General features: G+C 40.4%; 3 protein-coding genes across 4 annotated transcripts in view; all 3 read right to left on the minus strand.

The window, feature by feature from the left end:
- Nucleotides 1-176: 176 nt before the first annotated feature.
- LOC140930255 (tubulin beta-4 chain-like) lies at nucleotides 177-6384 on the minus strand. The gene is made up of 8 exons (XM_073379930.1): nucleotides 6162-6384; nucleotides 5381-5489; nucleotides 5175-5285; nucleotides 3814-4058; nucleotides 3107-3319; nucleotides 2343-2620; nucleotides 1397-1613; nucleotides 177-626 (listed from the first exon to the last, which is right to left on the minus strand). Exons 1-8 carry the CDS (start codon nucleotides 6216-6218, stop codon nucleotides 519-521), a joined length of 1338 nt encoding a protein of 445 aa, XP_073236031.1. The 5' UTR covers nucleotides 6219-6384; the 3' UTR covers nucleotides 177-518.
- A 1424-nt stretch (nucleotides 6385-7808) lies between these two features.
- Nucleotides 7809-19144, minus strand: LOC140930259 (polypeptide N-acetylgalactosaminyltransferase 1-like). Its single transcript, XM_073379936.1, has 9 exons — nucleotides 18243-19144; nucleotides 16194-16366; nucleotides 12611-12986; nucleotides 11782-11899; nucleotides 11167-11339; nucleotides 10294-10450; nucleotides 10065-10169; nucleotides 9393-9539; nucleotides 7809-8758 (listed from the first exon to the last, which is right to left on the minus strand). The coding sequence occupies exons 1-9, from the start codon at nucleotides 18605-18607 to the stop codon at nucleotides 8612-8614; spliced, it is 1761 nt and encodes a 586-aa protein (XP_073236037.1). The 5' UTR covers nucleotides 18608-19144; the 3' UTR covers nucleotides 7809-8611.
- Nucleotides 19145-20957: 1813 nt separating this feature from the next.
- Nucleotides 20958-22993, minus strand: part of LOC140930258 (corepressor interacting with RBPJ 1-like) — a 7807-nt gene continuing 5771 nt past the window's right edge. The window contains exons 8-9 of one of the 2 annotated variants that reach the window (XM_073379934.1): nucleotides 21782-21873; nucleotides 20958-21674 (exon numbers count right to left, since the gene is read on the minus strand). In XM_073379934.1, coding sequence (XP_073236035.1) covers nucleotides 21119-21674; nucleotides 21782-21873 — 648 coding nt within the window. In that variant the 3' untranslated portion in view covers nucleotides 20958-21118. The remainder of the gene's footprint in view (nucleotides 21675-21781; nucleotides 21874-22993) is intronic. The other variant, XM_073379935.1, reaches the window with a different exon arrangement.

The following is a 22993-nucleotide window of genomic DNA, read 5'->3' on the forward strand; positions in this document are numbered from 1 at the left end:
TAACACACAACAGAAAATGATTAGTATTTTCGATTGTATAAACCGAACATCGTAAATAAAAATTGACGACAATATGTCATTAACGCATAACGCCAGCAAATGCTGACACCCATTCGATTTGACATTTTTTGCGGAACAGACCGTACTTCTTCTACAAAAAATTGCTTATAACTAACTTAAAACACCGTCCTATTTCGCAGCAATAAGGAGGACTCAAAGATACCACGACGGCGACAGCAACGACAACGTTGCTTAAAAAGTGAATTTGCGTTCTGCCAATCTCTATCGCGATATTCCCAATTCGCTTACTTTGTTAAATGCAAAGAAACTCTTCTGGAGCCGAATTCCTAACAACCATGTTCAAGGCTTTTTCACGACCTAGTCGTGCAGCACGAAATGTACAAAAAAAGCGTGACGCGCGTGCAGAGTTGTTGTTTTGCTAATCTAAACCTATTGCTTTTTTGACGTTCTCGTTGCCGTCGCCGTCGTTGCATCTTAAACTCCGTAATGAGCACAATTCACTCGGCGTCCTCTGCTTCTTCTTCTTCATCAAATTCTTCTTCGTCGACTGAGGCGTCTTGATACTGTTGGTATTCAGATACCAGATCGTTCATGTTGGATTCGGCCTGTTAAAATACGTACAAATAATAGGATAAATATCTCTTTCAACAGCGCACCACTGACAAAAGAGTCGTTTAAGGCAATCGTTGACCATGTGTGGCTTGTTTTAAGTACACATGATTTTTGAGTCATCCCTGACAAGCAGTGGATAAATATCAGTGTTCACCAAATTGAAAATGTCTTGAGGATGCACCATTAGAAATGTAAAGGGAAGTAGGACTTTCTGGAAAGATATGTTACAGGACTGCAAAATTTTTGTTTTTCAACTCTCAAAACCTTGCACCATTAATTTCCCCAAAATGACTATGCCCTCTTTTGTTTTGTTCTATTGGGACCGTTTCGACCGCTCTCTTGGTTTTTTCTGCTATTTTTGTAAATACTGGAAGATCAATTTTCCAATGCCGAATGACAGTCTAAATTGTGATTTTACTTGGCTACGCTAGATCTGTCTCCTATATAAAGTGGTTATGTTTTTGTTATTAGAATGCATCATTACTGGAAGTGTTTGATATAGTTGGGTCGATATCGATTATCACTTGTTCTGTCGCGAGTAAAGTACAGTAACTACTTTAGCCAATCACAGCTACCTTAGAGAACCAAAGTATCCAATCAGAGGTCGGATATATGTTTCCGGTTTGAAGCGCGGGATATCGTGTAGAGCAATTCGCGCTTGGTTTTTGTTCTTGCTATAATGCAATTTCTCTAGAACGATTCAGTCCGCGCATTTAACCGAATCCGCATGTAATTAAATTCTTTACCATCCATTATATTTTACCTCGGTAAACTCCATTTCGTCCATGCCTTCTCCAGTGTACCAGTGTAGAAAAGCTTTCCTCTTAAACATCGCAGAAAACTGTTCGCTGATTCTTTTGAACAATTCTTGAATGCTCGTGCTGTTGCCAATGAACGTGGCTGACATTTTAAGCCCGCGAGGGGGTATGTCACATACAGCGGTCTTCACGTTGTTTGGAATCCATTCCACAAAGTACGTGCTGGAAAATAAGCAACATTTGAAATATTTAGATGAAAATAAAAGTTTTTAAGTGAACAAATTAAACGTTATTTAAAAGGGGCTAAGTCAGCTAAGTCATAACTTAGTTCCTTTACCCATAGACAAAATGCTCCTGTAGTCGGTGTAGTCTTATGAAGAAGATACCAAACAAATTTCATCAGGGAGCACTAATCATGATACATTTTGGGTGATATTTGTTGGCAAAGCGTTGAGCAATTTCCCAATCTATATCCATCCTTCCTATCTGATGCAACGGACAACGGGAAAAGGGTTGAATGCTTAAATACATTCTTAAAGAACAAATCTGGTTCATTATTTTTGGAATTTATTATTGATATTAAGACACGACTACGCTAATGATAGCAAGTAGCGTTTAAGCGTCAATGAATTGAGCACGAAGTGCAATTTTAAATAGTTCGCGAGACCACTGTTTATATGTTCCATACCGCGGACTTTGAGACGGGCCTGTCATTTCTACTTGTTATTCGTGTCAAGGGAAGGTCTAGCCGTTTGCCAGATAACGCATTACCTTCTTCAGTTATTTTAAAACCTGGAGTATTGGTTCGGGTCCGGGGTGGGAATCGAAACCGCGACTTCTCTCTCGGCAGCCCGTCTGTGGTCCTCCCTCACAACTTTTACCTCAATCTCAGGCGCATCCGAACACATACACCTTTCTTCCGAAGGGAATTAAAAACAAAAATATATATACCTGTTTTTATTCTGAACGTTCAGCATTTGCTGATCGATTTCCTTCATTGACATCTTCCCACGGAACATTGCGGCCACTGTGAGGTACCTCCCATGTCGCGGATCACATGCCGCCATCATGTTCTTGTTGTCGAACATCTGTTGAGTTAGCTCGTTCACAGTCAGCGCGCGGTATTGTTGATTGTCGCGGCTTGTTAACGGCGCGAAGCCTGGGATGAAAAAGTGAAGGCGTGGGAATGGGACCATGTTCACAGCCAGCTTCCTGAGATCGGCATTTAGCTGTCAAGAGAGAGAGAGAGAGAACAATGGTGTTATCAATGACGCGGGGAGTTTAAACCAAAGAGAGAAGGGACAAGAAAGTGGGAATTAAGAGTAAGTCATCATCAATGAAGTGGGCGCCATCCGATAAATAAGGGAAGCAGATCTGTCACCCTTTAAGAAGGTTTGGGAACTGTCAGTAAGAACAAGGGGATCACTATACGTCTCAGGGAAACTGCCCACCTACCCCTCCCCTAAGCCAACATTTTGCTCTAAGTGAGAAGTAAGTGTTAATGTTGACTTAGGGGAGGGGTAGGTCCGAACGAAGAACTTCGCCGCTTCCATTTTAATGTTACGGTTTACGGTACAAAGTCAAACTGGACTGTTCTTCTGTTTTAGCCTTTAGCCCGTAGTAATGAGCATTCGCTGAATGAAATGAGGAAATTCTAACCCGGAGTTTTTTCCGTTCAATGAAAAGCGCCTCATATGTAGACTACATGTACTTACCTGTCCCGGGAAGCGCAGGCATGTTGTTACTCCACTCATTGTTGCAGACACCAAGTGATTTAAGTCCCCGTATGTTGGCGTGCTCAGCTTAAGCGTTCGAAAGCAGATGTCGTACAGGGCCTCGTTGTCAATGCAGAAGGTCTCATCTGTGTTTTCCACTAGCTGATGAACTGACAGAGTGGCATTGTAAGGTTCTACTACGGTGTCCGATACCTACAAAACGATCAGAACGTTTTACGACTGTAATTCGGCGACTTTGTGGAATCATATCTTGGTTAGTTTTCAGCAAATTGCATCTTTACTAATTTTAAGGCGTTTTTTTGGGCGTGTTGATGGATTTTTGCTAACCTTTCCCAGTCAAAAGTCTATTCAAAATTTGGTTTTGGACTAGTTCATTTGACTTTTTTGTTGTGTTAGCTTATTTTTTTAAAGTTCAAAATCGGTTTAAAATTTGTTTATACCCAACGTTCGACCTCATGGTACCTCTTGATCGTTTTAGCCAATAACATGGGAAGAAAATAAAATAATCATTATATGTTTCTGGGAAACTGCCCACCTACCCCTCCCCTAATCCAACATTTTGCCCAAAGTGGGAAGTAAGTGTTCATCTTCGCTTAGGGGAGGGGTAGGTGGGTAGTTTCCCAGAAGCGTATAAAGATCCAATAATTTTACAGGGCGGGGAGCCCACTAACAGGGGATAAAGTTACCTTTGGAGACGGCACCACACTGAATGACGTCATTATTCGATCAGGATACTCCTCGCGAATTTTTGAAATTAGCAGGGTACCCATGCCTGCCCCAGTACCTCCCCCAAGAGAATGCGTGAGTTGAAAGCCTTGTAGGCAGTCACAGCCCTCGGTTTCCCGACGAACCACATCTAGTACCGAGTCCACCAGCTCGGCTCCCTCGGTGTAGTGACCTTTAGCCCAGTTATTACCTGCACCGCTCTGACCTGAAAAAAACAAGTGACAACATCATAAGACTGTTACTGGTGGGGCGTGTACGTCCTACTAGAAGTCCATTACCTTGGAGGAGAATCCCATACTAAAGTAATTTTAAGACCGGCTAGGTGTTGTGTCGAGTTGTAGTATGGGACTATTTGGGTCCAGTTTCCTGCTCTACTTCATAACAGCCAGTGAAGGAAGTGATAGCGACCCCTTAAACAGGCCCGTCCCATAGTGCATTTCGACCCAATACGGACCCAGATTCGCGGTCAGCCTCCAAGTTGTCAATCTACACAGTTATTTCTGTCAGGCCCGGTCTGGACGTATCCGTTTTGATCTGAAAACTCACATTTTTCTGTGTGAGTGTGCCTTGCGTCCGCGAGTTTTGGAAATTAGACTTATCGAAAAAAGAGATTTTCAAACAGCTCCTCGTAGTATAGATTTCATGTGAACGAAAAGTTTCACCGCGCAATTAAGTACACCTTTATAGCTATGTTTGAAAATAAATTTATTTTGTCGATGTATTCAATATACTTGAAATGCGAAGGGATTACTAGTAGATTGAGTGTATACAATATATGATGTTGGAAGTTTTTTAGCCGTTTTTTTGTATTCGTCTTTCGTCGCTCTTTTCTCAGCGTGTGAAACAGGAGCCGAGGCGTCTGCGCATGCTCTCGCAGGCTGGAGTACAATTTTTTAAAAAAGAAAAAAGGACCACGCTAAAACAACCCAAAAAACAAACCGACAATACTAATAGTGAGATTTCACTTTTTTCTCAGTCGCTTTTTCTTAGCTCACAAATAAACCCGCTATCTACGCTTTGTGGACTTTGTGGTAAATGTCTTTACTTTGCATGAATTTTGATTATTATGTGGAACTCGATCTAGCTGTGCCATCTGCTCAATTAACCACTTTTTCAAAAGTATAATTTTATCATGCAAATCAAAGTTAATTAACCTATAATGAAAATTGAACTAACGCATTTGATGGTTGTTAATATAAAGTCTATAAAAATAATCCTAGGGTAGAATCATCATTTAAGTTTCTTGACTTAACTATGCGTTTGTTCTTTGTCTGACTCGAATCTCTGTTTTTGTGTGTTTGTTGTTATCGAAATTTCTTACCAAAAACAAAATTATCAGGTCTAAACAGCTGGCCAAATACTCCAGCTTTGACCGAATCCATGGTTCCTGGCTCCAAATCGACGAGGACGGCGCGGGGCACATACTTTTTTCCTACAAATTGAAAAACATTTCATTACTCTTCTGCGATCTCCTCCGAAGTTTTCAAATAAATGAAATGAAAATTGATTGTTTTTAATATATCTCACCCGTGGCCTCGTTGTAATAAACATTGATTCTCTCGAGCTGAACATCTGAGTCGCCGTTGTAGCTACCGAGAGCGTCGATTCCATGTTCATCTGAAATCACCTCCCAAAACTACAAGGAAAGATCGAGGAAAAACTTTTAATCCGATAACGGCGACGGCAAAGGCAAAGGCAACGTCAAAAAAGCAATAGGTCTAATAAGGGAGACAAAAACTCTCGGCACGTGCATCACGCTTTTTTGTATATTTCTTTGCCGTCACTGCACGAATACGACATGAAATTGCCTTTTTTTCTGCTGCATTGCATGGACAGAATATTCTTTCTCCTTCCTAAACTTAGGTATGGTTCTTAGCAGTATCTTATGAAGTGAACTCCAGGGAGCTTGCCTATATTTGACAAAGTGAGTTGGAATAATCGTGGTACTATCTAGGTTGGCGGAAGGTTGAAACATCCTGCTTTCTTGTTGATAAAAAATAACAAACAAAGCAACTACTTTGATTTTGATACCTTCATTTCTGGCTTGTTAAAAAAAACACACTTGATAAGCGGCAGTCGTTTCAAATAACCTGATTGCGTATATATTAGCAGAAGTTACACGGACGAAAAAACTCATTACTCCTTCTCAAAGACTTTTACGTATTTTTTTCTCATAACAAATCTTAATTTTAGTGTTATCACATGTGTTGTAAACTGTAAGACGAGCCAAATGAGGAGCCCGCCGCATATGTAGGCAGCCAAATGTATGTTTGCAGAGTAATTAAGCTGGGGTGTTTTTAAAGCTCACCTTTGCCCCAATTTGATTTCCACACTGGCCAACTTGAAGATGAACGATTTCTCTCATAGTGACAAAGATTTCTCTCTCTCTCTTTCTTTCCAACAACGCTTCTTTGCTGGATTATGGTGGGTGTGCCTTCATGCATGAATTTTTAAATCTCAACAGAAAAAGCGCGCAAGTTATGTTTTTTCCACGCGTATGGTTTTTACGATTCTCTCATTGGTAAGTTTAACCAATTTTCTACAAAGTTATTTTAATAAAATATGCGTTGGACGCCTAATAATGCGACAGCTGGTTGGCATAAATAAATGAACATTTCTTTTGACTGAAAAGCCTGATTTTTGAAAATCATGATTTTGTGGTTTTGCTTTTCGATTTCTGTTTCAGTTGGATTCTCGGTCGATATTATTCAGTACTGTAATACAATAATGCTTCATACGATTAAACTAAGGTACGTACATAGAGGTATGAATGAAGTATTTGATGCCAATACAGTTCAATTTGAAAATTTTCAGGTTTGGCTGATGAACGAGTCCCACAGCTTCTCATGACTGTATAACGTGGTTCTTTTGTACCGCAAAGAGCTTTTATAGTTTATACAATGTGTTCTGTGTTCGGTTGAGGAACGTTTACGAAGACAAAGGCAAAGTTTTAACTGAGCAACGTGCAAACGGACGTAACATTGTTGGATGTTAAATGTTGCGTCCGTTTGCACACCTTGTTGCATGTTGGGAATTATTGGACAGAAAGTTGAAAACCCGTCAAACTTTTAGCTTCGCGCAAACGGACGCAACAACTCCCAACATTGTTAGCAGTAGCTTAACTTGAAAAAACTGAGTTGGACCTTCTTTTTCAATTTTCAATCCGTTTAAGTCGAAAGAGGTATATTAGTACAGTAGTTTTAAAAAACTGAACGATTATTAGTTTTTTTTGGATTCCAATGAGGTTTTTTAGGGTTTTAAAGTAACACCAAAAACCGTGAACCCCAACAAGTCGTTAGAGAAGCGGAACAAACTTGCACGTGCATCGCACTTATTTGATACATTTATTTGCCATTCTCTGGCATCAACGACGTAAGGAGCCGACCATTTGACGTTTGAGGGGAGAGGGGTATTGGTGATTTAAGAAAAAAAGTATTCTGCAGACTGATTTCGGGGGGAAGGAAACAGCTGGGGAAAAATATACCTCTCATGGCGTTTAATGCTGGATAATAATGTAGGGGGATTCTATCTCCAGAAGTTTGGAAAAAATCCTTACCCAAACCAAATCACCCATACCCTCCCCCTCCCCCCCCCCCCCCCACCCCCTCGGCCGGTAGATATTACTTTTCCTACGTTTATTAGAGGACGCGAATGCATGACAAGAAACTTTCCTTGCCCTTTTTTATCTAGTTTGGCGTCGCTGACAATCAGCTCCAGCTGACAACTTGACAAGGTTGGAATAATCGTGATGAAACGGTTTGAAAGAACGCGAATTCACCTTCTGTGACGTTTTTGCGGAGCCGTCACAAAATGACAAAATGCTAACGAAGGACGAGGAATACCTAGAGTCAACTACCAAAGCAGATAGAAATTAAGGGAGGACACTTGAATTGCTAAAGTGAATCTTCTTACCTCTAATTTTTTCACGTTAATGTCATCAACCAGGAGAGCGGTAAGCGATTTTGGTGCGGAAACGGCCAGTGCCATGTTTGCTTCAAAGATGTTTATAAAAAGTTTAGAAAACAACATCACATTTTTTCAGAATAATATTTGCTCCGAAATTGTGGAGAGAACAATGTAATAGACGGACAGTAGAGAACTTAAAAATGTGTCTCAACGCAACGGGTTGCAAAATGAAATGTCAGAACAAACTTACGTTTAGTTCACCACCGTGTATGTTGTCGCAGTCAATGCTTTTGTTTCCGTTCTCTTAATCTGGCCCAGAAAAGAAACTGAACAATTTGCTTTTCCGGTGGGCAAGTTACCTATCTGACATTTAAAATTTTAAAAACAATAGTTTTGAAGTTACAAAGAAGTAAAACAAGGCAGGGTTCAAGGCTTGGCCAGTTTTTCTGTCTATGAGCGAATACGTCAAGCAATCATGACGGGATGCAGGTTTTGTGAAGGAAAACTGAAAGGAGATGACTGGCATACTGGTGCCTTGACAAAAGCTTGTGGTGTAAGCAAAATTAATCATCTAAGACTAATCACTAAGTTTTTTTCTCGTTACAGCGCAATGCTGCCATTTTCCCACCATGTGGTACTCGAAAAATCTCGTCATATCCACATGCACTCAGGTGTAAGCAAAATTAATCAGCCAAGACTAGTCACCAAGTTTTTCCTCGGTACAGAGAGCCACAATGCTACCATTTTTCCAAACATGAGGTACTTGGAAAATCACGTCATTCCTACATGCAGTCAGGTACAAACTCCCTCCGATTCCCTGCTGGATTCCCGACTTTTTGTAGCCATTTTTGGCTAGGCGATCTTAATGTTGGCTTGTTGATATCGTGAAAATGTCCATTGTTGTGTTGTTCTTCCCCTTTTGCATGGATTAACAACCAAGTATTCCTTGTCCTTTGAAATGTCAAGGCATGTTTCTGACCACACGTGTACTATTGTACCCTGAAGAAGTAGAAGAAAAACATCAGTGAACGGAATAGATCATTTTAGTTCAGTTTATTGTTTTGCCATAGTGATGTAAAAAAAAAAAGAAAACCTAATTAAAACGCTAATGGCGAGGAAGCTTATTTGAGTTGAGTGGGAGGAGGAGGGGGTGTGGTGGGACGGGGCGGGGCGGTAAGTGAAAGTCACGTATCCCGGCCAACGCCCAAAGATTCACTCTTTGTCCCATCATTCTCTCTTGATTTAAATTATTTTACAGGCAATGATTATGATTTGAATGATTTTTTAGCCTTTCTACTGAGTTCCAAAACGACTTCCGGTGAATAAGCTTGGTTCCTATTTCAAGGGAGTGAACCAGGCTTAGTAGTACACTTTCCATATTCAATTAGTAAGGTATTGAAGAATTTCGAATCAATTTATAATTGCTGGTTTGCACGTGACGTCACGGAAGCTGTGTTGGTAGTGTGTTAAGGTTAAGAACAAAAGCATTTCTCTCCTCTAAACTACACTAAACTAAAACTAAACTAAACCCCATTTTCATGTAAATTTTTCGAGAAAAAATCTATTGCATTGACTACCAACACACCATCAACATGGCCCCCTTGTTACGTGTTTGCAAGCCAGAGAATTTAACCTTGTTTTTATCGTGTTTCCATTCTTGGTTTCCTTTAAGACCATGACACGTGATCATCTCCACAAAGCTTCCCGGCGCGCTCCGCGGCGCGTCCAAACACTTGTCGTCATTAAACTGTATTTCATTGATCCTCGTCAAAGTGAAAAACTGGAAATAGTAAAATTCAGTCCGTTCATTTGGGGAGTTTTAAAAAGTGCTTGCCGAATAGTGTTACCTTATAGATCGTTTTCACATGACTTCACGGCGGCCATATACAAAACAAAATGGCGTCCATGTCGGTATACCAAAAAAATCTCCTGGGGATTTGACTCTTGTCATGTAAAAATGTTCTTTTGTTCCAAGCAATTTGCATAGTTGCTGGTCACAGTTGCTTTGTAAGAAGACGTTTTGACAAGGCAGAAAAAAATATATAAAAAGTTGCAAGAACGTGAATAAATCGTCGTAGGGTTTATTTTCCAGTGGTATGGAAAAGTAATTACCAAAAAAAAGAAAGGAAATTAATGAATTTGAACAGGAGCAGGACTTCTCGGAAAACCCTGTATTGCTTCATGTACGTGTGTCCGCCACTTCCTAAGGTAGACTTTTTTCGGCCGCTGATCAGGGAACATACGGGACCTTATTTGATGTTTAGGAAAAGAGAGGGCGCATGTGTAATGTGGAGAGACCACTGACCTGATTTCCTCCCATTCCGTGACACGTGTACAGGCCCACTTGCTCGATTTTAGAGCCTTTCTCTCCAAGAGTGTCGACACAAAGAGGAAACTCACCATTGCGAATCTAAATTAAAACAGAATTGAGATCTTCATCAACAACGTACTTGCTTGTAACGAGAAAACAAATTTTAAAATACATTTTTTCGTCTGATCTTTCGTTCAGTACTTGTTGGTTACTTTTTCTTTACCTCGCCTTGCGCTGGGGGATTGGGGTCCACTGATGCTAGATCCGGGAACACGTTTTCTAAATACCATTTGAAGTTTTTACAACCCAGTCTTCTTCTGAGCTTGAGTCGCTCGCTAATGTCGCCAATGTCAACGTTCTTTTCTTCTTCAGATTTTCTCCTGCACATAAGGAATTTTTCAATGTTAGAAATGTAATCCCGGACTCAACAGAGAGTATCTCACCAATTTTTGAAGGAACGTAAATCTAGGACTTATCGTTTGGGGGAGACGTCCCGAGTAGCCGAAGGCGACGAGCTTCCTAATGGGTCCGGGGCATGCTCCCCGGAAATTTTTTGGAATGAATATGCGCTGAGATGCAATTTGGTGCATTTTGAGACAATTTTGAGAAATGTTACAGTGTGTGCACTGACCTCGTTGCGTCTGGATGATTTTTCTGATTTAGTTACTTAAATATATACCGTAATGATAACAATATATTTGGGGGGGAAGCGAGGCATTTTAGGGGGGGAGCCTCTACCCCTCAAATACCCTAGATAAAACGCTGTAAATGTCAGGGATAAATCTCAACTAAGAAACCGGTTGAGCAGCAGTTTCAAGAATGATTTCAAATCCATTTAATCCTTTCCAATTCTGTTCGACCGTTTATGCCCTTTTGGCTCTCCTGTAGATTTTTTCTATAGTTGATAACTGTTATTTCAATATTTTAGTTCATCCTTGGACTAGCCGATAAGTACAAAATTGTCTACCAATGCATTATATACTCAAAGAACCTATCAAGCTCCTCACTTTGTTTATATATTCCTTCTGCTATGACGCAGCTGCATGAAGAATGCATGAGCTGCGCAGTAGAATTCTCCAGAAGATCGTTTTCGTACCTGTAGTAAATCTCCTTGTACTCGTCCATCCATACTTCAGCTAAGCGGTTGAAATTCTTCGCTAGGGTCACTGCTGTTCCCTTGGGAAATTTATATGGCGATGTGTACTTACGGAAGACGTGACCAACACGTGAACAGGGCACTATTTCTAGTTGACCCCCACACATCCAGACCTAAAAGGTATTTTATAAAAAAGAAAGACGCGCGTTGATAGTTACAGCTTTTCTTAATTTTAGAGTATTTGAGATCTATTTTAAAAGAAGATCTAACTTTGTACTGGTTGAACACAAATACGCGTAATTCAACAACCACAAGTGTTGCGAGAGCAAATCGTCTTACAAAAGAGCCACTGGAGAGGTGGGGCAAACCCAGGTAAACTTAATATGATATCAGGGAAATAGAGTACCCCCCCCCCCCCCCCGAGCGACAATTGAATGTAAAAGAACAGTCCCTAGATTATTATTATTATGTAATTAAGAGTGGCGCATTGAGTTAGGTCCAAATCTCTAACCCGAGAATGGCCCCCTCTTTCGATTTTTCGGGGTAACCTTTCCCCCTCACCCAATAGATGCATCAGTCACTTCTTCTCTTTCTTGGATAATGATTTATGCTTACTCTGAAAGACAGTTCCAGATTCTCCCCTCCCCATATGTCCATTTGGTCATCATATGTTCCCAGATCGTAAAAATATTGTTTATGCATCGAGAACAAGCCTCCTGCCATTGTTGGGCTCCTGAAAAAAAAATAATATGTGCAACGCAACATAGAATCAAATGAACACACTGAGAGACATCCGTGTCCAATATAAACCGTCGGAGCTATGAGTCAGATGGACTAAGAAAAAGTCTAGTCCTAAAACTGAGCAACCGGAAATGAGGTTCAGTGAAAAACATGGTGAGGATAAAAATTTTTGTCTTTTAAAGTCGCATCGTCATGGGCTTAATCGAAGTCTGGTCGTAAACTACAGAACCGGAGGTCTAGGAAACTAGATGTTAGCGCTGTCCAATGGCGTCCATTGGAGTGCACATGGACTTCTTATAATAATCAACAAACAACGCGACTTGCACAAGCTATGATGCGAAACAAGCGCGCTATGAATGTAAAGTGTCTGCTTAAATAAGTCTTTCCTCAAGCTATAGCGCGAAACCATCAGCCGACAAATTTTCCCGCGACTGAATGGCAACACGAATTCTGATTATCATTATCATTATCATCATTATTATGATTGTTATCATGATAATAATTCTTATTATTATTCTTAGCCAATCAGAGATTACCTCAAGTATTTGAAACACATTTTGGGTCGGTGGGTCGGTGGGTGACGAGTTTTGAAAATGGTTTCCTAGGAATTTGCTCGCGGGCTCAGCTAACTCTTGCGATCATCTAATAATTCATCTGTTAAAATGTTATGAAACAGAAGCAACGACATCAAATTCTAACCTACCTAATAAAGTCCGTTTCGTCCTTCCTTCTTTTTTTCTCTTCCTCTGGAATAGCTTTCCAAGTAAAAAACAAATCCCAGGTAAACCCACCGCGCTCATAAATGACGTCAGATGCATGGTATCCAAAGTCGTCCGCATCAATTACTTCTATTACAGGACAAACGACATTGGTACGATTCTGCGCAATACGCGCCAAAAGAGGCTCGAGCCAGCCCTCTGTGGCCTCACAATGGGAGTCCAAGAAGGTCAGAACATCTCCCCGAGAAATTTCGGCTCCGCGCAACCGTGCTCGCACCAGTCCTTCTCGTCTTGGCATCCGAAGGATTTTCACCTTTCCGAACTGTCGCACTTGCTCTTCTAAAGGCTTCTTAAGGTTTTCTGTTGATTATGAAATCAGTGAAAATCCCATCTATCATTATAACATGACTACTATAGTACGCGCGCTCTGATTGGCTGCTGACCGGGCAAGTCTGGTATTGACCGGTCATTATGAAATTTTTTCTCTGCTCGGCGGCTCTTTTGAGCTGTGAGTAAACGCTACGTGTTCGAGGACCAAGACAACAAAAAAATGCCGAAAAAATAACTATCTTTTCAATAACTGAAAAAAAACTAGCAAACCGATACTTCTTTAGTATGAGTGACGAAGAGAGCCACAGCGAGAGCGAGTTTCATTATCCACAGGAGGAAGAACCGCGCATAAAAAGACCATACAGACCTAGACCTTGAACAGGCCTCGGTCTGAGATTTCGCTGTAAAGACCTCACTCTCTCTCGGTTAATAAGTGGTAGGTTATCTAGTTTTCATGCTACCATGTTGATCTGACGGGCACACTTCTCCCCCATCTATGATCGCTCTTGCCTGATAGATTTTTCTCTAGATTCTCTGTTTTTCCCTCTCCTCAAAAGCCAATTTTTCCAAATTTCTAGCTCCTAATCCGGAATGGTCATGTAGACAAAGAACTACTGAATGCGCTACCTCTTAATCGCTTATTTAATCATACAAAAATTCGGCATTTATAGTTTGGCGTTTTATCTGCTCAAGAACACAGTTCTTGAAAGTGACAATAAAACCAAAGTAGAGCTACTACCATATTGAATATAGCTTAAATCTTTTTCACTGTGAGAGTAAAACTCAAAAGCGCGTAAAAAGCATTTTTTATCGGAAAGATAAAAGACATACTCTATTCAGCCGTGGGAAAAAACCTCGTTAGCCTGCGCATGCGTAACAGTCGTTTCCGTTTCAATTAAGCCACGTGGGGCAAGAACGAAAGACGCTCAAGGGCATTGATCAGAAAGATCACCTTTGACGCATGTAACTGCTCTTTATGTAACTGTTAGACTATCGTCAATATTGTACCTTTTAGAATCATTATCTGTAAACAATATCGTATCATGATGTAAATAGTTTAAATTCAATTCATTTCTTTTTGTTTGTTTTTAACCTCGACTCGTTAGCTATTTAAGCTAGGAGCTTAATAAGCTCCAGACCCTCGAGTATAAATAAAGTTTTCAGTTTTTCAGTTCAGTATTGGGCAAAAAGGAGTAGAAGGTAGGAGGGGTGGGGAGGGGCTTCCTTTCCTTCCCCGCCCTCCCCCGCTCCGTTTATTTATTTATTTCTTCCCGCTTGGCTTAAGGTGACTCGACCCAGTTTTTTGGGGGGGGTACCATCCTACTTTGAAGCTCTCTGGTATCCCCACCTTTACTTTTATCGTAAGTCTAACACATAGAATGGATAACATACAGATCAATCTACAATATAACATAAAATTTTTGGCGATCGGAGTAAATGTCACGTGGTTATAATGCCACGCCCCTTTGAGGTCTGAGTCGAAAATCTGCTTTTGCCGGCATTCTTTCGTGAAAATCTCTCGGCTACACATAGTGCGCATTAGTGCCTTGCGCTGAACAGAGTTTCACCAAAATGGCAAAGACCCAATTCGAGAAATTCAGCGGTTTCCAAATTTAGGTCATAATTTATGCGAAAATGATGAGCAAACTTTACACGGATTATATCTAATAAACTATGAGATTCATCTCTTTATTTTGGGCATCGTTATAACAGATGGGTCCTTGCAAGTCAGCAAAACGCTTTAGGGCCTTGTAAATGCTCGCGATTTCGAGCAAAGCAAACATATAGAAATTATAGTTTTCGCTATTTGTTGACGTTTGTCAGCGTTTAAGAGTCCTTCTCACGAAAAAAGCATTTTCTTAAAAATTCGTAGTTTTTTTTCCTTCAAATTTTTTCAGGGCCACAATTGATTAACTAACTACCCGGATTCTGAATTTCATGGTCATTGAAAAACTGCGACATTATCTTCTATAAGCCCAAACTTGAGTAAACATTGAAGATTTTTAGCGTTTTGGCTGAGTTTGTGCTTTGGGAGTTGTCTATTGTTTCTAGTCTGTCATTATACAGCATTCTTGTTCAGCACGCGTGCAAAGACCGCGCTTGGCTGACTTCCGAATGCTCACCGAGATATAATAATTTTGGTACAGTGAGACAGGCCATCGCGTGATATATAGAGGTTTAAGTCACAATTTTTAATCAATTCTCGTGCTTCTTGTGCCTTTGCAAAAAAATCAAGAAGTGCTACACACTAAATCTACTTACTATTAAAAAAATATCATTTTTTCATAGGTTTAATGCAAGCCAATAATTAAACCAACTCGTGACGGGAATATCTCGGTGAGCATTCGGAAGTCAGCCAAGCGTGGACATTGCACGCGTGCTGAACAAGAATGCTATATAATGACAGACTAGAAACAATAGACAACTCCCAAAGCACAAACTCAGCCAAAACGCTAAAAATCTGCAATGTTTACTCAAGTTTGGGCTTATAGAAGATAATGTCACAGTTTTTCAATGACCATGAAATTCAGAGTCCGGGTAGTTAGTTAATCAATTGTGGCCCTGAAAAAATTTGAAGGAAAAAAACTACGAATTTTTAAGAAAATGCTTTTTTCGTGAGAAGGACTCTTAAACGCTGACAAACGTCAACAAATAGCGAAAACTATAATTTCTATATGTTTGCTTTGCTCGAAATCGCGCGCATTTACAAGGCCCTAAAGCGTTTTGCTTACTTGCAAGGACCCATCTGTTATAACGATGCCCAAAATAAAGAGATGAATCTCATAGTTTATTAGATATAATCCGTGTAAAGTTTGCTCATCATTTTCGCATAAATTATGACCTAAATTTGGAAACCGCTGAATTTCTCGAATTGGGTCTTTGCGATTTTGGTGAAACTCTGTTCAGCGCAAGGCACTAATGCGCACTATGTGTAGCCGAGAGATTTTCACGAAAAAATGCCGGCAAAAGCAGATTTTCGACTCAGACCTCAAAGGGGCGTGGCATTATAACCACGTGACATTTACTCCGATCGCCAAAAATTTTATATTATATTGTAGATTGATCTATATGTTATCCATTCTATGTGTTAGACTTACGATAAAAGTAAAGGTGGGGATACCAGAGAGCTTCAAAGTAGGATGGTACCCTCCCAAAAAAACTGGGTCGAGTCACCTTAAAGGAAATGGGAAACGACTGCTACGCAAACTAAATGCTCGTTCGCATTATTAAACTTACCGTATTCACTAAAATCATCCACGAGGATAATATCTGCCAGAAGATGTGGAGGCGAACGATTGAGAACACTGTGTACTGTTCTTAGCAACACGGACAATGCTTCATTGTGAAAACAGACTATCACACTTGTAGTAGGAAGCTTGGTTGGGTATGTTTTGTGCTTCTCACGACATCTGAGAATAAAGAAGAAGAAAATAGGCAAGAAAGGAAGAAAATGAAGTTATACCTCTCAGTCTGAAATTGGTATCGTTTAGTGTTTCGAATCATATTAAATGAAAGCTATTATGCCGTTTAATGTGGTTCTAACTTTTAGTCTGTGGATAAAATTCTTAAGTGTGACTATTCAGTGGCGGTTCCAGACCTTCAGATAAGGGGGAGGTGGGGGGAGGGGCCTGGTCATCCAGAACCTGAGATAAGGGAAGTGGGGGCCAGTCTAAATAAAAATAAGGGGGAACTGGCCCCCCCGGGCCCCTCCCCTGGATCCGCCACTGCTATTAAAAAGAAAGATACTGAGCTGCACTGTCCTAAGGTTTTTCACTATTTATTATGCTATATAAAGTGGTTCTAACTTGTAAATTTGTTGTACGGATGAATTCCTAAAGTGTGACCATTGAAATGGAAGCTATTAAGCCGTATATTCACACGACCGCGGGATAGATTTTCGTGCTGACGCGAAAAGCTCTCTGGTTTTAAAGTATGAACACCCAACCGATATGTGACTCCCCACCTCAGAGATCAGCGCAGAGCAGCTTCGTTCCGTTACAGAAATCGCGCCGCAATCGCTTTTGAAATGTGTGAACAGAAGTCCTATCTAGTATGGTTTTCGTGCCGGCGTAGAAGCTATCCAGTAAAGTGTTAGCATGGCCTAGATAATACTGTCCTGTGGTTCTGTTCAAGGTGGCTTTAATGGTAGGCTCTTCCAGTCTCTCAGAAAGAAGTCATAGTACAGACGGCGAGAAAACAAGTCAATTGAAAATAAGACAGGTGTGATGTGGAAAAAAGGGGCGGTGGCCCCGCGCGTTTTCCGATCACTTCACGTACTATCTTGGAACCTCTCCTTTTTTTCCGCCCCCGTCCCCTTTTCCTGCACGCCCGTCTTATTTTTGCTTGACCTTGTTTTCTTGACGTTCCTACTATCTTAGGATCTAGAACAGTCTACTCAACAAAAAATGAAAGCTACTGGGTAGTATTTTCTTGTGGTACTGTTTATCATGCTACACTATGTGGTTCCGTACTCAAGTCTGTTGGTGAAGTCCTATGACAAGTGTGACTTAAAAGTGTTATCGTACGCGAGCACCCTTACACGATCCCCGACGGTGGGGGATGGTACTGCCATATAGGGGTAGAACAGGTATGTGCTGCTGTGAAGGGTATGGTTTTCAGGCAGTGTACTCTGGGAAAAGGTACTGTAAAAATCAGAGAGTTTGGGTATCACCTTCCAGGAAACTGATCAATTGGTTTAAGATTTTAGCCTAGACTAGGGAAACGGGCAATTGCCACTCGAAAATTTAAATCAAATCGGTTTTTTGTGGCTGGACTGTGCTAATGACCTCAGTAGCTTCTGGAAAACAGCTACTCTAGGATAGTAGGAGATTTTGAGGAGTTTAGTCTAGTACTAGTATAGGGTAGCAAAATTCAGCTGAACTAGCTCTGGTATAGGCTAAGGCTTCCCGGGTCCCAGCGGCACATCCCCACCCAAAAATTCGTAAAGAACCCCCCCCGCCCCTGGGATACGTCCCGAGGCAAATTTCGTACAGGGAAATAAACCAGGGATACAATACGTGGGACAAACGTTCACGCGAAACTTGAATTACTTACAGATATTGCTCTTATTACGATACCTGCTTTTGTTTCTTGTTTTAGTTTTATGTTTCGTCGGGCCAATTGTGAAAAACCGAATTGCGCAGCATGGCCCTTTGACTTTGAAATCGAATAACCAATGGGTAGATTTATGCAAAAATGTGTGTCCCGCCTCGATTTTTCATGCCCTTGCGTCCAATTTGTTTTCGCAACTTTTAACACTTTTTGGCAAGGTCAAACCTTACTTACTTAGGTCCTCTGACATCCTTGAGTGTCCTATCAAGCGAAATGTGGTCGCTAAGTATCACGTTAAAGGAGTGATTATCAAACACGCGTTCAGCTTCTGTCTTGAACTGAGCAGGCAGCGAGGCAGGCTCTCCATTATCCCCTAATCCTGGGATAACCTCCTTAAAATAAGGTTCCTGGATTATAGACTCATCTGACCTCCTTCCGTGAGAATTTGAATTTGAGGACACGTCCTCTGGAATGAAAGACTCCGCGTCGAAAAGACTGAGCTGACTGTTCATCGAGGTTAAGACGTAGAGGATGTCCACCGCTAACCAGAAAAGAGAGGTCAAAGCGAAAACTTTGATAAACAGTCTTCGATTTCTCATAACTGTCCAAGATATAGCGTGATTCTAGAATTACTGATAATTGCACCATGTATTAAGTTTTAGGTTGATACGGGTAATACAGACGGAACACATCGGATCATTTTGTCGGTGTAAAGTCTCGCACCGTCTCCTCGCATCTCAGTTCTCCATAACTGAAATTTCAAAATAAACTGTTCCTTTCGCGGAGGGTGATAATGGCTTTCAAAGTTGAAAAGAAATTATTGAAGGTAGTGAACTACTGCGTAAATTATTCATGTAGAAAATCGCAGGTTAAACTTGCAGATCAGAATAGTGTTCACGCAGGTACCTGTGCTGCTAAACTGAAAAAAGAAAAGAAAAGAGGAACAGTAACGAAGCAAAAAAAAAAAAAAAAAGATTACCTACTTTCCCAAGAGCGCTTCCTTTAAGCACTTTGTTTCACCCTAACGCTGAGAAAATTTCTTCGATGATCGGGATAACAATGAATGGGACCAAGAATACATGATTGTAGTATGCACTTTTGGTGGGGCAGATTGTACACTTTCTATGTATGTATTTTTGCTTTTCTCGTGGACCTACAGAGGCCCTCGCACCCGGTTCGAATTATAAAAGGATTGAAAACAGTTAACATTCGTCATTACAGTCTGTTGTTTGGCCATTTCCTTTAGTTTAGCCAGTGAGAATTCAAGAACCGAGAAATTTTTCGCAAACTGCTAGTAGCTCCCACACTGCTACCGACGGTTATTTTAATAAAACTTTCACAAGTGTAATTTACAAGTGTAGCTATTATTCGAGAATCTGAAAACAACAGCTGTACTTGTAAATTACCCTTGTAAAAGCTTAATTGGATTAACCCCGAGAATACTAAACTTCTAGGTTCCAGGCTGCTCGCCCGGTTCAAACAGACTGCATAGGCAATGTTCTGTCGCACTTCGTAATAACACTTGTAGCACTTTGTAATAAACTTGAAATGGACGGTCGGAGGACAAGCAAACCCAATTATAAGTATCATCATCGACAACAACAACAACAACAACAATAATAATAATAATAATAATAATAATAATAATAATAATATTCCACTAAGCGGTTTTTGGCACCAATTTCTTAATTGGGGGCGGACGAAAGTGTTCACATCAACTGCGGCCTTCCGGCTTCAAGATCTTTGTAGGAAAGTACAAGTCTTTCTATGCGGACGACCTCGAGACCATGAGATAGTGGCCATAGACGCGAGAGTCCGTAGTGATGGGAGTTTGTCCTGGAATTTAGCTGCTATCCTTATTATCGGGTTTTCCATAAAAGTAAGGTGTCCTTGACTGTATAACTGACAGAACATGGGTTAAAATTTAGAGAATTAAATGAAGATGATTTTCCTGCGATTCAAGAAATGGGCCTCTGCTTATCTTTAGATCAGTTCCTATTGGTAGATTATAGTGGGCTTTGTTAGGGGTTAGGGCTAGGGATCACGTAAAATTGACGTTTGCTTTAGCGTACAGACAAGCATTGAAGACAATTATGATGAAAAAAAACTGTATAAAAGGGTATCGTATTCCATTTCAAACCCAAGCTGGAATTCGAATGGAAACTTTCACTCGCTTTCAAACTCCCACTGAAACTGAACAGGGGCTTAACCCCCCCTTCTTTGGTTCAGAAGTGGTGACACAAGTTTCCAACCCCGCACGAAGTTAATTAACAATTAATGAATGAGGCTGAGTATCTTATGAAGAATTATGGAGATCGAGGAGGGTGTGAATAATAAGGCAATTTAAGAATTCGGCAAACATTTGTCAGTGCAAATCATTTAATTTATTCAAAGACTGACGATGGCCTCATTTCTTGTGTGGTAGAACGGTTGTAAGGTTAACAACAAAAAATGGTAGTTTAGAAGACTGCCGATTATAACTTTAAACATCACTGGAATAATTCCCTTTTAGTGTTACAAAAACTATTGTTACGACGGCGGACTCAGTGTTTTTAGAATATTTTGACGGGAATTTGTCTTTTTATTCCTTCCAGAAACTGTAAGTGGGATGGGTAAAAACTTTCGGCGCAATGATTTCTGGGATCATTTGGATAGATTTAAGAATATATTTGTAAATACGCTTATTTTAGATATAATCTTTTATCTATAATTTGTATACTCTATGTTTTACGTATTTTTAGACTTCCAATCTGTAAATGTAACTCAAGATACGTCTTTTTATCTTAGAGGAATAAAGATTGATTGATTGATTGATTGATTGATTGATTGATTGACGGGTGGACGACAAGCGTTAGTTATGATTGGTCGATGCTATTCAAGGCATCCATTAAGCAATCATAAGTAATGCTTGTCTACCCAAACAATCCCAGAAATCCTTGCGCCGAAAGCTTGTACCCACTCCCCTTATACTTTCAGGAGTGGGGAATTCTGGAAGTTGTACTCGGAGAAATATTCGGAGTCACTCCCAACTTCACGGTATATACGCTTCATTTCAGCTTTCCAAATGTCCAAATCGATAGTTACATCAAGATAACCAGCTTTTTGAATATTTATCTCCTGTATGTTTGTGTTCTATGCCTGTCTTTCTCACTGCCTCTGTGTTTCTTGTAGTCCGTAGCTTCCTTTTCACTGCTCTCGCACAAATGCCATTCTTTATCTCTGCTCGTAGAATGACTGCGCGTTTCTCCGTAATGTCTACCTTTCTCTACGTTTCTGTGTTCCTTTGCATGTCTCGATTGCCTAGTATCTCCGTCTTTTTTACTCGAATGTCCATAGGTTTCGCTATGTTTGCTCATCTTTTTTGAGTCTCTAGAACGTCCACGTTCTTCTTCTTCATACACCTTGTCACTCTCAGAGTCACTTTGATCTGAATCCCTCAACTTTCTACTCTTTTCCTTGTTCTTTTCCTTTCCTTTTTTCTTGCTTTTCCTCTCTTCCGAATCCGATGAAACGCTTCTTCTGTGGTGTTTTGACTTAGTGTGTTTCTTGACCACTTTTTCGCCGTCTTCTGATGAAGAACTTCTGCTTCTTTTTCGTTTTTTCTTCTTCTGTTTCTTGTGGCCTCTCTGCGCGTCCATTTCTTCTCGTTCAAGTCGATCTAGTTTCCTGCGATGCAAAGAAAAAAAGAAGCATATACAAAGCGTTGACGAATTTCTGCGAAAAGCGACAAAAATAAACGGAATTATAAAGTAAAATAAAACAACAACAGTTACCTAAGCAATTTCTTCTTTTGTTTGTCTGTAAGCGAGGCCAGGAAAGCAGCTTCTGCATCGTCTTCGCCTTCATCTTCAGATGCCACAATTTGCTGCAAAAAAGTCAAATATTGAAACATGATTGCGCATATTTACCGACAGGGTAAGCAAAAAAAGTTGGTAAACTCTTGAGAAATGTTCAAAAAGGAAGATGCACATGTACAAAGCCTGCCGTTTTAGCGTCGGTTAATGCGAATGCACCTGCGTGCCGTATCAAAAATAGAACTGTCAAACCAAACTGATTTTAAGGAGGTTTTTTCCTGCGGTACGTAATTCAACAGCGTATTTTCTTCAAATTTCGAAAAGGAGGCAACCAAGTGGTCTCAACGAAAAAATATTCCTTTTTCTTCCAAAACAAGATAAAACTGCATAATTACGGCAACCGAAGAAACTGAAAACGAAAAAATTGGTTCTGAGGTCAGGTTAACAAGGCGCGCCACTCATGTACAAAATGTTCAAAGTCAGCCTTTTTTGCGTCGGTTAAGGCGACCGCACCCGCGTACCGTATCACAAATAGAACCGTAAAACCAAACTGATTTTAAGGAGGTTTTTTCTGCGGTAGGTAATTCAACAGTTAGCTTCGGTCCATGATTAGCGCGGCCAAAGTGAAATTTGAAGGGTGCTGCACCTCGCTATTTTGGCTTTGTAGTCAATACGCTTCTATTGGGCTAAAGAAATCTGGTGCAGGGATATTTTCGAAATAGGATGTAGCGAGTTCAACAGGTAGCGAAACCTTTTGTTACCAGGAAAACTCTGCCAGCAAGGAGGGTCGCTTTATACCTGATGGTTTACGATCACCTCGCCACCACAGAATAACTCTGCAATAATTGACACTGTTTACTTACCTGGGATTGTTACTTCTTCCTCAAGCCCAAATATAAGTTTTTCGGTAATAACACGTTGCGTCGAACTTTTCATCTTTAGTTTCATTTTTTGTGAATAATTGCGACTCTTTAATACCTTAATACGGCTTATTTGCATCGCTAAAGAGGTACGCTTTGTTTAAAATCCAACAGCCTTTCTTATGAAAGTTGGTTACTGTATTATTGTCACTTGAACCTTACTTCCTTAAATTTCATTGTAAATTTAAAGAGAAGGAGTTCTTTTAAGAGACTTGACCTTTCGATAAGTATTAAGATATATATTTCTGGGTGGCGAGATGGTTTGGTGGCG

This window comes from Porites lutea, chromosome 3, assembly GCF_958299795.1.
Source record: "Porites lutea chromosome 3, jaPorLute2.1, whole genome shotgun sequence".
In the NCBI taxonomy this organism is placed as follows: Eukaryota; Metazoa; Cnidaria; class Anthozoa; order Scleractinia; family Poritidae; genus Porites; species Porites lutea.